The 14,849-nt window shown below is 54.0% G+C and overlaps 1 protein-coding gene across 1 annotated transcript in view; it reads right to left on the bottom strand.

Annotated features, from left to right (window-relative positions):
• LOC307135162 (uncharacterized protein) overlaps positions 1 to 3,438 on the bottom strand; it is a gene marked incomplete at its 5' end in the record, with an annotated part of 8,796 nt that extends 5,358 nt beyond the window's left edge. The window contains 3 exons of the mRNA XM_079831365.1: positions 186 to 378; positions 645 to 773; positions 3,316 to 3,438. Of these exons, the coding sequence (XP_079687491.1) occupies positions 186 to 378; positions 645 to 773; positions 3,316 to 3,438 (445 nt within the window). The remainder of the gene's footprint in view (positions 1 to 185; positions 379 to 644; positions 774 to 3,315) is intronic.
• Between the last annotated feature and the right edge of the window lie 11,411 nt (positions 3,439 to 14,849).

The raw sequence follows: 14,849 nt of genomic DNA, 5'->3' as shown, positions 1-14,849 counted from the left end.
AGTGAGTGAGTGAGTGAGTGAGTGAGTGAGTGAGTGTGTGTCACAGACTGACCGGTGGTGCGTCCCGAGGCGTAGAGCGTGAGTGTGTGTGTGTGTGTGCTGACACAGACTGACCGGTGGTGTGTCCCGAGGCGTAGAGCGTGAGTGTGTGTGTGTGTGTGTGTGTGTGTGAGACACAGACTGACCGGTGGTGCGTCCCGAGGCGTAGAGCGCCAGCACCGCCTGCAGGGCCACAGACACCAGAGGGACACTGAAGGCCTCGAACATCAGCTCCACCGTCCGCAGCCGGTTCTGGACCGGGTTCATGGCAGCTTCGGTCAGTAGCACCGGATGATCCTCGGGGCTCACGGACAGCTGCTGGAACGCATGGTGCCAGATCTACAACAGACACAGAGTCACTGTTTAATAGGCAGCCAGTGCAGTGTTGACAGAACCGGCTAATATGGTCACACTTCCTGGTTCTAGTAAGAACTGGAGCTGCTGTGTTTTGGACCAGCTGGAGTATGTTTATTAGGCGAGCAGGGCAACCACCCAGTAGAGCATTACAATAATCTACAGCTCACACCCAGGTTCCTCACTGACCACGAGGACTGGACTAATTACAGATGCTTCTGTAGGGGAAGCTCAGATCCGTCAGGACTCACCATCTCCATCTCGTCCCAGTTGCGCACAACACCGTTTCTGATGGGATGTTTCAGCGATAGCACTCCTCTCATGTGCTGAGCATCATGCCCGATATACACCTCACGGTCCACACTGCTGTTCATGATGTCCTGTAACACAAGACCATCATCAGTCCAGACCTACAGAGGGGGAGCGCGAACAGCGAACACGCGAGGGGGAGAGCGAACAGCGGACACGCGAGGGGGAGAGCGAACAGCGGACACGCGAGGGGGAGAGCGAACAGCGGACACGCGAGGGGGAGCGCGAACACGCAAGGGGGAGAGCGAACAGCGGACACGCGAGGGGGAGCGCGAACAGCGGACACGCGAGGGGGAGAGCGGACACGCGAGGGGGAGAGCGGACACGCGAGGGGGAGAGCGAACAGCGGACACGCGAGGGGGAGAGCGAACAGCGGACACGCGAGGGGGAGAGCGAACAGCGGACACGCGAGGGGGAGCGCGAACACACGAGGGGGAGAGCGAACAGCGGACACGCGAGGGGGAGAGCGAACAGCGGACACGCGAGGGGGAGAGCGAACACGCGAGGGGGAGAGCGAACAGCGGACACGCGAGGGGGAGCGCGAACAGCGGACACGCGAGGGGGAGAGCGAACAGCCGACACGCGAGGGGGAGAGCGAACAGCCGACACGCGAGGGGGAGCGCGAACAGCCGACACGCGAGGGGGAGAGCGAACAGCCGACACGCGAGGGGGAGAGCGAACAGCCGACACGCGAGGGGTAGCGCTAACAGCCGACACGCGAGGGGGAGAGCGAACAGCGGACACGCGAGGGGGAGAGCGAACAGCGGACACGCGAGGGGGAGAGCGAACAGCGGACACGCGAGGGGGAGAGCGAACAGCGGACACGCGAGGGGGAGAGCGAACAGCGGACACGCGAGGGGGAGCGCTAACAGCCGACACGCGAGGGGTAGCGCTAACAGCCGACACGCAAGGGGGAGAGCGAACAGCGGACACGCGAGGGGGAGAGCGAACAGCGGACACGCGAGGGGGAGAGCGAACAGCGGACACGCGAGGGGGAGAGCGAACAGCGGACACGCGAGGGGGAGAGCGAACAGCGGACACGCGAGGGGGAGAGCGAACAGCGGACACGCGAGGGGGAGAGCGAACAGCGGACACGCGAGGGGGAGCGCGAACAGCCGACACGCGAGGGGGAGCGCTAACAGCCGACACGCGAGGGGGAGCGCTAACAGCCGACACGCGAGGGGGAGCGCGAACAGCGGACACGCGAGGGGGAGCGCTAACAGCCGACACGCGAGGGGAGAGCGAACAGCGGACACGCGAGGGGGAGAGCGAACAGCGGACACGCGAGGGGGAGAGCGAACAGCGGACACGCGAGGGGGAGCGCGAACAGCGGACACGCGAGGGGGAGCGCGAACAGCGGGCACGCGAGGGGGAGCGCGAACAGTGGACACGCGAGGGGGAGAGCTAACAGCGGACACGCGAGGGGGAGAGCTAACAGCGGACACGCGAGGGGGAGAGCGAACAGCGGACACGCGAGGGGGAGAGCTAACAGCGGACACGCGAGGGGGAGAGCTAACAGCGGACACGCGAGGGGGAGAGCTAACAGCGGACACGCGAGGGGGAGAGCTAACAGCGGACACGCGAGGGGGAGAGCTAACAGCGGACACGCGAGGGGGAGAGCTAACAGCGGACACGCGAGGGGGAGAGCGAACACGTGAGGGGGAGAGCGAACAGCAGACACGCGAGGGGGAGAGCTAACAGCGGACACGTGAGGGGGAGAGCGAACAGTGGACACGCGAGGGGGAGAGCGAACAGTGGACACGCGAGGGGGAGAGCTAACAGCGGACACGCGAGGGGGAGAGCTAACAGCGGACACGCGAGGGGGAGAGCGAACAGTGGACACGCGAGGGGGAGAGCTAACAGCGGACACGCGAGGGGGAGAGCGAACAGCGGACACGCGAGGGGGAGAGCGAACAGCGGACACGCGAGGGGGAGAGCGAACAGTGGACACGCGAGGGGGAGAGCGAACAGCGGACACGCGAGGGGGAGAGCGAACAGTGGACACGCGAGGGGGAGAGCGAACAGTGGACACGCGAGGGGGAGAGCTAACAGCGGACACGCGAGGGGGAGAGCTAACAGCGGACACGCGAGGGGGAGAGCGAACAGTGGACACGCGAGGGGGAGAGCGAACACGTGAGGGGGAGAGCGAACAGCGGACACGCGAGGGGGAGAGCGAACACGTGAGGGGGAGAGCTAACAGCGGACACGCGAGGGGGAGAGCGAACACGTGAGGGGGAGAGCGAACAGCAGACACGCGAGGGGGAGAGCTAACAGCGGACACGTGAGGGGGAGAGCGAACAGCCGACACGCGAGGGGGAGAGCTAACAGCAGACACGCGAGGGGGAGAGCTAACAGCAGACACGCGAGGGGGAGAGCGAACACGTGAGGGGGAGAGCGAACAGCAGACACGCGAGGGGGAGAGCTAACAGCGGACACGCGAGGGGGAGAGCTAACAGCGGACACGCGAGGGGGAGAGCTAACAGCGGACACGCGAGGGGGAGAGCGAACAGCGGACACGCGAGGGGGAGCGCGAACACGCGAGGGTTAGATCTGGATGATTGTTACATCCTGTGGTGATTTGCTATAGATGTCCCAGAGTACGTGAGAGCCTACCTCATACTTGGGATGGCCGATGACCGTCGGGAACACTGTAGTTGGAAGATCCTGGTCTGCAAAGCCTGCCTTCATCAAACCAGACCCAGTGTCCAGCACGATGGGTGTCTTATAATCACTCATCTGATTGAGAACAGGAAGAGACCAAACACAACAGGCTCAACACATCATCAGACAGGAGAGAAGACGGGCCAGACTCAGAGCCAACAGCTGATCGAACCCCAGTGAACCCTCATGGCGTTTGGTCAGTTTGAGACGCATCAGACACACCAATGTCAACAGTGTAAGAGACAGACACAGGCGAGAAGAGATTGTTGAATAAAGACGTTATTTGCACACTAAAGTATTCTCATCTCTTCATAACATTAAGGCTGAACCACTTGAGTCACATGGACTATTTTAACGATTCTCTTTACTTCCTTTCTGGCCCTTGAAAGTGTTCATTACATTGCTGTCTATGGAGGGGTCAGAGAGCTCTGGGATTTCAACAGAAATATCTTCATTTGTGTCTGAAGATGAACGAAGGTCTGGAACAAAATGAGGAATTAATGACAGGATTAAAATTTTCAGGTGAACTGACCCTTTAAGCTGGTTATATAAAGCCACAATGCAATTGTGTTATATTTGTATAAAGAGATGAGCCGTGGGTTTACTTATCAAAACTATCAAGATATCATCATAGACTATACACATCACACACCCCTATCAACCTGTGGTCCTCACCGGTCTCGTGTTGATCTGCAGCTGCTGGACTGGAGATCTGCAGACTCTCATGGAGCCTCCACCATCATGGACCGCACACGGCCCAGTCCTGGAGCCCTCCTCACGGAAGGGAAGCGTCGGTGTCTCTGGGGCAGCCGTGGAGCCGGAGATCTCCTGTGTCTCTGGGGCGGCCGTGGAGCCGGAGATCTCCTGTGCCTCTGGGGCGGCCGTGGAGCCGGAGATCTCCTGTGCCTCTGGGGCGGCCGTGGAGCCGGAGATCTCCTGAGTCTCTAGGGCGGCCGTGGAGCCGGAGATCTCCTGTGTCTCTGGGGCGGCCGTGGAGCCGGAGATCTCCTGTGTCTCTGGGGCAGCCGTGGAGCCGGAGATCTCCTGTGTCTCTGGGGCAGCCGTGGAGCCGGAGATCTCCTGTGTCTCTGGGGCAGCCGTGGAGCCGGAGATCTCCTGTGCCTCTGGGGCGGCCGTGGAGCCGGAGATCTCCTGTGTCTCTGGGGCAGCCGTGGAGCCGGAGATCTCCTGTGCCTCTGGGGCGGCCGTGGAGCCGGAGATCTCCTGTGTCTCTGGGGCAGCCGTGGAGCCGGAGGTCTGTTCCCTGAGCACCAATGCAGTGTTGTTGTTGTTGTTCTGCATGAGCAGGCCTGGAGATGTGCTCCGTGTGCAGGCTTCAAGCGGTTCAGAGGCGGATGGTCGTCTCTCTGAGTGGCCGTCGGGAGGAAAGGCACTCCGCGGTACGATCGAGGAGCCTCCAGGATCAAAGGCATCCCGCACCACACAGCTCTTCTGGGTGGAGGACGCACCACTAGTGTCCGGCGCAACAGAATCAGCAGCGTCTGAACAGGATGACGCCTCAGGATGCTCAGTACGGGCGTTTGGGCCATCAGTGGAGTTCAAGGCTTCCAGTTCCTGATCGGGAGAAGACAATCTGTTCAATACAAAAGGCTCCTCATGATGAGACGGGTCATCCTGAAGTGAATCAGAGTCAGGAGCTGCAGGACCTCCCATCCCAATCTCACTCAGAACTGACTGGCTTGTTGAACTCAAAGGCTCAGGGGTCAAACTCGAGTCTGAGAGACGGGCAACTTCAGGCGCTGGACTGGTGTGCTCGTCTGTGCTTGAAGGTTTCTCCACATCAGAGTCGAGCCTACAGCTCCTCAACTCTCCGTCCAGATCTTTCAGTGAGTTCCTCTCCATGACCGAACACTTGACCACTCTGCAGCCTTTGCTCTGCCTCTTCCTCACCTTGCCCGCTTTCTCCATCTCTCTGTTCAGGCTTCTCTCCATCTTCTCCACCTCCTGTTTCTCCTCCTCCAGCTGTGACCGGAACATCCTCCTCTCCCTGCAGGAGCTGCGTGAGGTCACATGACCCAGCGTCTCCGTGCAGCGCAGCGCGTCGAGCTTCACCTGCTCCTCCATGATCTGCTCCTCAAGAACTTGAAGATCTCGAAGCTCCCGGAGGATCCCAGTCCTGTCCGCCTCAGGACATCTAGTGTCCAGCTGCACTGGCCTTTCATTGGCTGATCCTGGGGCATCCGAGTCACTTTCACTAGCTTGAGTCTCAGAGTCCACAGACGTGAGTTCAGTCTGAAGGACATCGTCCAATCCAATCACACCAGATTCAGCCAGATCTCTCGGGGACATCTGGAACAAAAAGTGCAAGATATTCATACTTCCTCACACAACTGTTCAGTCATATTTCATATTGTGGTCAACCAATATATCGGCATTGGCCAATGAGTATTTGCGTTTAGTTTGGCTGATGTGTTATGAGTGGGGCTTTTATTTTGCCAGCACTGATAACCCAGAGCCTGAGCACACACACCAGTTCTCGGTCTCATTAGTTTACAGTCTTTAAGCGTTCTGTCTAATAATGCTTTAATATACCGTCAGCCTTCTGAAGACACGCATCTATATCAATTCAAACAGATTTTTAAATAAAGTGACAACACATATCACTGACTGGGGCTTTTAAATCGCTAATTCGAAACCGAAAGTAAAATGCAAACGCCCACTTGGGCATTCATAACGGAGTGGAGTAAAGCGAGTGTTTTCAACGAATTCCTAAGGAAGATAAGCTTCCATAGGCATGAACTGAAAGTGCGCCAGTGGACACGCACACTGAATGACTGCAGCCCGCGAATGAATGAGTGCGGCCGTGCGCATTTTACTTTCGGTTTAGAATCAGTGCCAGTTCGGGGGTGGGTTGCTTGAACGGTGGGTTCATTACGGCAGTTTCACAATGCAAGCGTGAGCAGTCAGCCTTCTGAAGACACGCATGTAGTTACACTGACACCTTCACAGATAGTCTTGGGGTGAGTTAACATGAGGAGGTGTAGTCACATGTAAATGGTAAACGACAAACAACCAAGAAAACAGCTCCGATCATGTCGTTTCATTCATACTTTGATATGATTACAAGACAGCAAACTTTGTAGATAAAAAAACAACAACCGCACACTCGGGTTTGATTCGAGTAGTGCTAGAGCCTATATACCCGTCTGAGTATTACATAAACTAAAAGAAATTTTCTGGCTAGTCTTTATTTTTATAATCATAACCATACTTGAATGATTAAATACTCACCCAAACTGAATAATTAAAACAAGTTTAAAAGGGTAAATCTTCTACAAATTTTTTTTACTCTTTATTTTCTTTTCTGACATACTCCAGTTCTTGTTAAAACACACTATACGCGTTTCTTGTGTGCATTGAGCACTGTGTGAAATCATATTTATATTGTCCATCAAAAGTGTGCTTTCACTTTAACTGAGCGTCAGATTCGGCTTGGTGCCGAAACCCCTGCTTCACTGCTGCTCACGCGACGCTCCTGCTCCCGGTGGAAATGCACTCAAGGGTTAACATGAAAGCCGCTGCTCACGCTTGCAGTGTGAAACGGCCGTTAGCCTATTATTCTTAGTGAAAAACACAAAACAGCACAAACTCACTTAAATAGGCGTTTTCACATTTCGTTTGGAACCCAAATCTTCCGCCGTGGTCTTGTCAGTGAGCTCCTCGCTCTCGTGATGAATGAGGTCTGACTGTCCAAACCGACGGTTGATTCGAGTCCTTCAACTTTTACGTTTGAGCTACTAAATTAATGCTAGGCCTGACTATTTTACTACCAATCTCATATCGGTTGACACCATCATTAGATTGCATTTGAATTAAAATCAGTACAGTTTAAGAGAACAGTAAATGAGATGCTATACTGAAATGAACAATTTGTGGGGAAAGTCCTATAACGGGTATATCTGTAGTCAGAACATGTTTGGTTCAATCACATTCTCTTCAGAGAGGACAGTCTCAAACCAAACAGTCTCCTGCTCAGAGACTGACCGTAGTGTGCTGCTGTCCTTCAGTCCATACGGGCCAGTGTTTGTGTAGATCCTCTGACCGCAACAGCTCATCCAGGGCCACTTCCTGTGCAAGCACACTCTCCTCCTCCTGAAAACAAGATATCATCATGTCAGCAGCATCACACCGCTTTAGCAGGGAATAGCGGGGCCAAGTGAAGTGTTTTATTTTTAATTTGCATGTTAAGAATGACCTAAATACTGCTTTAAAACTGCTTTGTTTTTAGGGGGATGAACTGAACGAACCCTTTCAGTACCAAAGTTTTCCAGACGAGGTCAGTGAGAGATTCGCTGTTCGACTCATTAACACACATCTACTTTAACACATCAGACGTTTCATCCTTAAGATATAACTGACCATTAGTTAGTGTGTAGGAATGAGACCGACTGGATATGACGTGGAGTGTAACTTCAGACAGAACGGACTCTCACCTGCAGGATCTCTGCGGTTCGCTCCAGCGTCTCCTCCACCTGCTCCAGCTCTCGCTGCTCTCTCTGAACCCAGTCGCCCAGAGACACGTCCAGCCTACACAGAGGACACCAGGGGTTAAAGGAAGCCCCAGCACCATTAACCACTGCATGAAAACACAGCCTTACCGCTCATAAGAGTCTGGCCGGAGGTTGTGCAGGTCGAACGAGTCCCAGAGAAGAGACGGATCTCCGTCCACACCGCTGCTGCTGGGCTTCTCTTCATTATCTGTTAAGGTACTGGACAGGACATTTCCTGCGGGGTTCAGCTCGGACTCCTCGAAGCTCTGGTGTCCGGCGTCCGTCTGTGTGGGCCGGTCGGAGCGCTCCGAGGGACTGGGGCTCCGCGGGTTGGGCGTGATGGTGACCGTGTAGGAGCTCTCCAGGTCGTCTATGGGCAGGCTCAGCCAGGGGTTCTTGGGAAGCGTAGCCGAACGCTTCACTGTGATCTCCAGGTTCACTGAGTCCGAGCTGATTTTGGGAACGATCTGAATACTGGCCCGGGTGGCGTCCCGCTGTAAGCCGAACACTAGTTCCGGCTGGTCCTCGGAGTCAGACACGCTCTCAATGTTCTCATGAAGGGGTTTCGCCTTGAACGCACAGTCTCCGTTTCCCAGAAACCTCGGGAGAATCTCCCTCCTGCCCTCCAGATGCCCGTTCCCGTCGAACCCCGAGTCGAAGGAGCTGAGCGAGGGAGGTTTGGCTGCGGCTCCGCGGGGCGAGGGGCAGTCCCTGACACAAGGCCACCGGCCCAGATCACACACACTCTCACACCTAGAGACCACGAGCGCCGGCCGGACACAGGCCGAGTCTGGAGGCTGACCCCCAGGGGAAGTGATGTCAGAGCTCTTGAGGTACTCGTCCTGCCACTGGAGGGCCAGATGAAGGTCATGAAGAGGAACCGCACCAGCTGAGGTCAGGAGTCTCCTCAGAGTCATGCATCTGTGGAAGTCACACACACAGATCCACACTCAACACACGCACAGGACCTCTACAAACCCTTTACACAGGAGCGGTTCTCAGAAGCAGGAGAAAACCAATAGCACAAGCAAAAGAGCTCGGAATCACTTGTGTCTGAAGATGAAGGAAGGTCTGTGCCCGTACCTGTGCGAGAGCCGAGTGCCCGTCTGCTGAAGGCTGGGGTCAGGGATGGTGTTGGAGAGCTGGGCCAGCTTCACCAGCTCCTCCACCTGTGGGCAGGGGTTCCTCCTGAGGAAGGTCTGGACTCTAGAGCGGAGGTCCGAGGAAGAGCCGCTCCGGCCCTCACAGCGCTCGCTCCACAGCAGCTCCTGCAGTAGGCTATCGCCCAGCACACACTCATACCAGCTCCAGCACTGAGGGTCAGAGTCAAGAGGTTCATTAGAGGAGGGTCAGAGTCACGAGGGAGTCATTAGAGGAGGGTCAGAGTCAAGCGGTTCATTAGAGGAGGGTCAGAGTCACGAGTGAGTCATTAGAGGAGGGTCAGAGTCAAGAGGGAGTCATTAGAGGAGGGTCAGAGTCAAGAGGGAGTCATTAGAGGAGGGTCAGAGTCACGAGGGAGTCATTAGAGGAGGGTCAGAGTCAAGAGGTTCATTAGAGGAGGGTCAGAGTCAAGAGGGAGTCATTAGAGGAGGGTCAGAGTCAAGCGGTTCATTAGAGGAGGGTCAGAGTCACGAGTGAGTCATTAGAGGAGGGTCAGAGTCAAGAGGGAGTCATTAGAGGAGGGTCAGAGTCAAGAGGGAGTCATTAGAGGAGGGTCAGAGTCACGAGGGAGTCATTAGAGGAGGGTCAGAGTCAAGCGGTTCATTAGAGGAGGGTCAGAGTCAAGAGTGAGTCATTAGAGGAGGGTCAGAGTCAAGAGGGAGTCATTAGAGTAGGGTCAGAGTCACGAGTGAGTCATTAGAGGAGGGTCAGAGTCAAGAGGGAGTCATTAGAGGAGGGTCAGAGTCAAGAGGGAGTCATTAGAGGAGGGTCAGAGTCACGAGGGAGTCATTAGAGGAGGGTCAGAGTCAAGCGGTTCATTAGAGGAGGGTCAGAGTCACGAGGGAGTCATTAGAGGAGGGTCAGAGTCACGAGGGAGTCATTAGAGGAGGGTCAGAGTCAAGAGGGAGTCATTAGAGGAGGGTCAGAGTCAAGAGGGAGTCATTAGAGGAGGGTCAGAGTCACGAGGGAGTCATTAGAGGAGGGTCAGAGTCAAGCGGTTCATTAGAGGAGGGTCAGAGTCACGAGGGAGTCATTAGAGGAGGGTCAGAGTCACGAGGGAGTCATTAGAGGAGGGTCAGAGTCACGAGGGAGTCATTAGAGGAGGGTCAGAGTCACGAGGGAGTCATTAGAGGAGGGTCAGAGTCAAGCGGTTCATTAGAGGAGGGTCAGAGTCACGAGGGAGTCATTAGAGGAGGGTCAGAGTCACGAGGGAGTCATTAGAGTAGGGTCAGAGTCAAGAGTGAGTCATTAGAGGAGGGTCAGAGTCAAGAGGGAGTCATTAGAGGAGGGTCAGAGTCAAGAGGTTCATTAGAGGAGGGTCAGAGTCACTAGTGATCCATTAGAGGAGGGTCAGAGTCAAGAGGTTCATTAGAGGAGGGTCAGAGTCATTAGAGGAGGGTCAGAGTCAAGAGGTTCATTAGAGGAGGGTCAGAGTCATTAGAGGAGGGTCAGAGTCAAGAGTGAGTCATTAGAGGAGGGTCAGAGTCAAGAGTGAGTCATTAGAGGAGGGTCAGAGTCAAGAGGTTCATTAGAGGAGGGTCAGAGTCATTAGAGGAGGGTCAGAGTCAAGAGTGAGTCATTAGAGGAGGGTCAGAGTCAAGAGTGAGTCATTAGAGGGTCAGAGTCACGAGTGATCCATTAGAGTAGGGTCAGAGTCAAGAGTGAGTCATTAGAGGAGGGTCAGAGTCAAGAGGGAGTCATTAGAGGAGGGTCAGAGTCAAGAGGGAGTCATTAGAGGAGGGTCAGAGTCACGAGTGAGTCATTAGAGGAGGGTCAGAGTCATTAGAGGAGGGTCAGAGTCATTAGAGGAGGGTCAGAGTCACGAGTGATCCATTAGAGTAGGGTCAGAGTCACGAGTGAGTCATTAGAGGAGGGTCAGAGTCATGAGGAGTCATTAGAGGAGGGTCAGAGTCATTAGAGGAGGGTCAGAGTCATTAGAGGAGGGTCAGAGTCACGAGTGATCCATTAGAGTAGGGTCAGAGTCACGAGTGAGTCATTAGAGGAGGGTCAGAGTCACGAGTGAGTCATTAGAGGAGGGTCAGAGTCAAGAGGGAGTCATTAGAGGAGGGTGAGAGTCACGAGTGAGTCATTAGAGGAGGGTCAGAGTCACGAGTGAGTCATTAGAGGAGGGTCAGAGTCACGAGTGAGTCATTAGAGGAGGGTCAGAGTCACGAGTGAGTCATTAGAGGAGGGTCAGAGTCACGAGTGAGTCATTAGAGTAGGGTCAGAGTCACGAGTGAGTCATTAGAGGAGGGTCAGAGTCACGAGTGAGTCATTAGAGGAGGGTCAGAGTCAAGAGGGAGTCATTAGAGGAGGGTCAGAGTCACGAGTGAGTCATTAGAGGAGGGTCAGAGTCATTAGAGGAGGGTCAGAGTCATTAGAGGAGGGTCAGAGTCACGAGTGATCCATTAGAGTAGGGTCAGAGTCACGAGTGAGTCATTAGAGGAGGGTCAGAGTCAAGAGTGAGTCATTAGAGGAGGGTCAGAGTCAAGAGGGAGTCATTAGAGGAGGGTCAGAGTCACGAGTGAGTCATTAGAGGAGGGTCAGAGTCACGAGTGAGTCATTAGAGGAGGGTCAGATTCAAGAGGGAGTCATTAGAGGAGGGTCAGAGTCACGAGGGAGTCATTAGAGGAGGGTCAGAGTCACGAGTGAGTCATTAGAGGAGGGTCAGAGTCACGAGTGAGTCATTAGAGGAGGGTCAGAGTCACGAGTGAGTCATTAGAGGAGGGTCAGAGTCACGAGGGAGTCATTAGAGGAGGGTCAGAGTCACGAGTGAGTCATTAGAGGAGGGTCAGAGTCACGAGGGAGTCATTAGAGGAGGGTCAGAGTCACGAGGGAGTCATTAGAGGAGGGTCAGAGTCACGAGTGAGTCATTAGAGGAGGGTCAGAGTCACGAGTGAGTCATTGGAGGAGGGTCAGAGTCAAGAGGGAGTCATTAGAGGAGGGTCAGAGTCACGAGTGAGTCATTAGAGGAGGGTCAGAGTCAAGAGGGAGTCATTAGAGGAGGGTCAGAGTCACGAGTGAGTCATTAGAGGAGGGTCAGAGTCATTAGAGGAGGGTCAGAGTCATTAGAGGAGGGTCAGAGTCACGAGTGATCCATTAGAGTAGGGTCAGAGTCACGAGTGAGTCATTAGAGGAGGGTCAGAGTCAAGAGTGAGTCATTAGAGGAGGGTCAGAGTCAAGAGGGAGTCATTAGAGGAGGGTCAGAGTCACGAGTGAGTCATTAGAGGAGGGTCAGAGTCACGAGTGAGTCATTAGAGGAGGGTCAGATTCAAGAGGGAGTCATTAGAGGAGGGTCAGAGTCACGAGGGAGTCATTAGAGGAGGGTCAGAGTCACGAGTGAGTCATTAGAGGAGGGTCAGAGTCACGAGTGAGTCATTAGAGGAGGGTCAGAGTCACGAGTGAGTCATTAGAGGAGGGTCAGAGTCACGAGGGAGTCATTAGAGGAGGGTCAGAGTCACGAGTGAGTCATTAGAGGAGGGTCAGAGTCACGAGGGAGTCATTAGAGGAGGGTCAGAGTCACGAGGGAGTCATTAGAGGAGGGTCAGAGTCACGAGTGAGTCATTAGAGGAGGGTCAGAGTCACGAGTGAGTCATTGGAGGAGGGTCAGAGTCAAGAGGGAGTCATTAGAGGAGGGTCAGAGTCACGAGTGAGTCATTGGAGGAGGGTCAGAGTCAAGAGGGAGTCATTAGAGGAGGGTCAGAGTCACGAGTGAGTCATTAGAGGAGGGTCAGAGTCACGAGTGAGTCATTAGAGGAGGGTCAGAGTCACGAGTGAGTCATTAGAGGAGGGTCAGAGTCACGAGGGAGTCATTAGAGGAGGGTCAGAGTCACGAGTGAGTCATTAGAGGAGGGTCAGAGTCACGAGTGAGTCATTAGAGGAGGGTCAGAGTCACGAGTGAGTCATTGGAGGAGGGTCAGAGTCAAGAGGGAGTCATTAGAGGAGGGTCAGAGTCACGAGTGAGTCATTAGAGGAGGGTCAGAGTCAAGAGGGAGTCATTAGAGGAGGGTCAGAGTCATGAGTGAGTCATTAGAGGAGGGTCAGAGTCACGAGTGAGTCATTAGAGGAGGGTCAGAGTCACGAGGGAGTCATTAGAGGAGGGTCAGAGTCACGAGTGAGTCATTAGAGGAGGGTCAGAGTCACGAGTGAGTCATTAGAGGAGGGTCAGAGTCACGAGTGAGTCATTAGAGGAGGGTCAGAGTCACGAGTGAGTCATTAGAGGAGGGTCAGAGTCACGAGTGAGTCATTAGAGGAGGGTCAGAGTCACGAGTGAGTCATTAGAGGAGGGTCAGAGTCACGAGTGAGTCATTAGAGGAGGCTTAGAGTCACGAGTGAGTCATTAGAGGAGGGTCAGAGTCACAAGTGAGTCATTAGAGGAGGGTCAGAGTCACGAGTGAGTCATTAGAGGAGGGTCAGAGTCAAGAGGGAGTCATTAGAGGAGGGTGAGAGTCAGGAGTGAGTCATTAGAAGAGGGTCAGAGTCAAGCGGTTCATTAGAGGAGGGTCAGAGTCACGAGTGAGTCATTAGAGGAGGGTCAGAGTCACGAGTGAGTAATTAGAGGAGGGTCAGAGTCAAGAGGGAGTCATTAGAGGAGGGTGAGAGTCACGAGTGAGTCATTAGAGGAGGGTCAGAGTCACGAGGGAGTCATTAGAGGAGGGTCAGAGTCACGAGGGAGTCATTAGAGGAGGGTGAGAGTCACGAGTGAGTCAGAGGAGGGTCAGAGTCAAGAGTGAGTCATTAGAGGAGGGTGAGAGTCACGAGTGAGTCATTAGAGGAGGGTCAGAGTCACGAGTGAGTCATTAGAGGAGGGTCAGAGTCAAGAGGGAGTCATTAGAGGAGGGTGAGAGTCAAGAGTGAGTCATTAGAGGAGGGTCAGAGTCACGAGTGAGTCATTAGAGGAGGGTGAGAGTCACGAGTGAGTCAGAGGAGGGTCAGAGTCACGAGTGAGTCATTAGAGGAGGGTCAGAGTCACGAGTGAGTCATTAGAGGAGGGTCAGAGTCACGAGTGAGTCATTAGAGTAGGGTCAGAGTCAAGAGGGAGTCATTAGAGGAGGGTCAGAGTCACGAGTGAGTCATTAGAGGAGGGTCAGAGTCACGAGTGAGTCATTAGAGGAGGGTGAGAGTCACGAGTGAGTCATTAGAGGAGGGTCCGCTTGGGTACCGCACCATTTGGGAAACATACTTTTTTTTATTAAAAAGCGATTAAAATAACATTTTGTGAGTGAGCGTGAGCGAGTGTGTGCGCAAGTATGCATGCGAGCGTGTGCAAGTCGGTGTACGAGTGTGTGCAAGTGTCGGTGTGGGTTAGCGTTAGTGTGAATGCGCCTATGTTATTGTGTGCTTGTGAGTGTCGGTGTACGAGTGTGTGAGTGAGTGTGCAAGAATGTATGCGAGTGAGTGCGTGTCGGTGTGCGAGTGAGTGTGTGCGCGCATGCGAGTGTATGAGTGTGAGTATGAGTATGCATGTTAGTGTGTGCTTGTGAGTGTCAGTGTGCGAGCGTGTGTGTGAGTGCGCAAGAATGTATGCGAGTGTGCGAGCGTGTGTGTGTGTCGGTGTGTGAGTATGTGCGTGCAAGAATGTATGCGAGTGTGAGTGCGTGTGTTACGGCCGCACCATTTGGGAAAATTGTAATCGCTTTTTAAAATACAAATGTGCTTGTTTATAGAGATGCACAATTTATAATAAATACAGTATTAGAAAATAAAAACTAATAGTTAACTAATTCACTAGTATAGTAAAAGAAATTAAAAAAAATGAATTGTTAAAATACAAATTCCATTACAATGTCTTTATTTTTAAACATTAAACCACAT

The sequence above is a fragment of the Gobio gobio genome, assembly GCF_949357685.1.
Source record: "Gobio gobio genome assembly, chromosome: 12".
Taxonomy (NCBI): Eukaryota; Metazoa; Chordata; class Actinopteri; order Cypriniformes; family Gobionidae; genus Gobio; species Gobio gobio.
The sequence above is the reverse complement of the archived record's forward strand: the minus strand, read 5'-3'. Positions and strand labels throughout refer to the sequence as shown.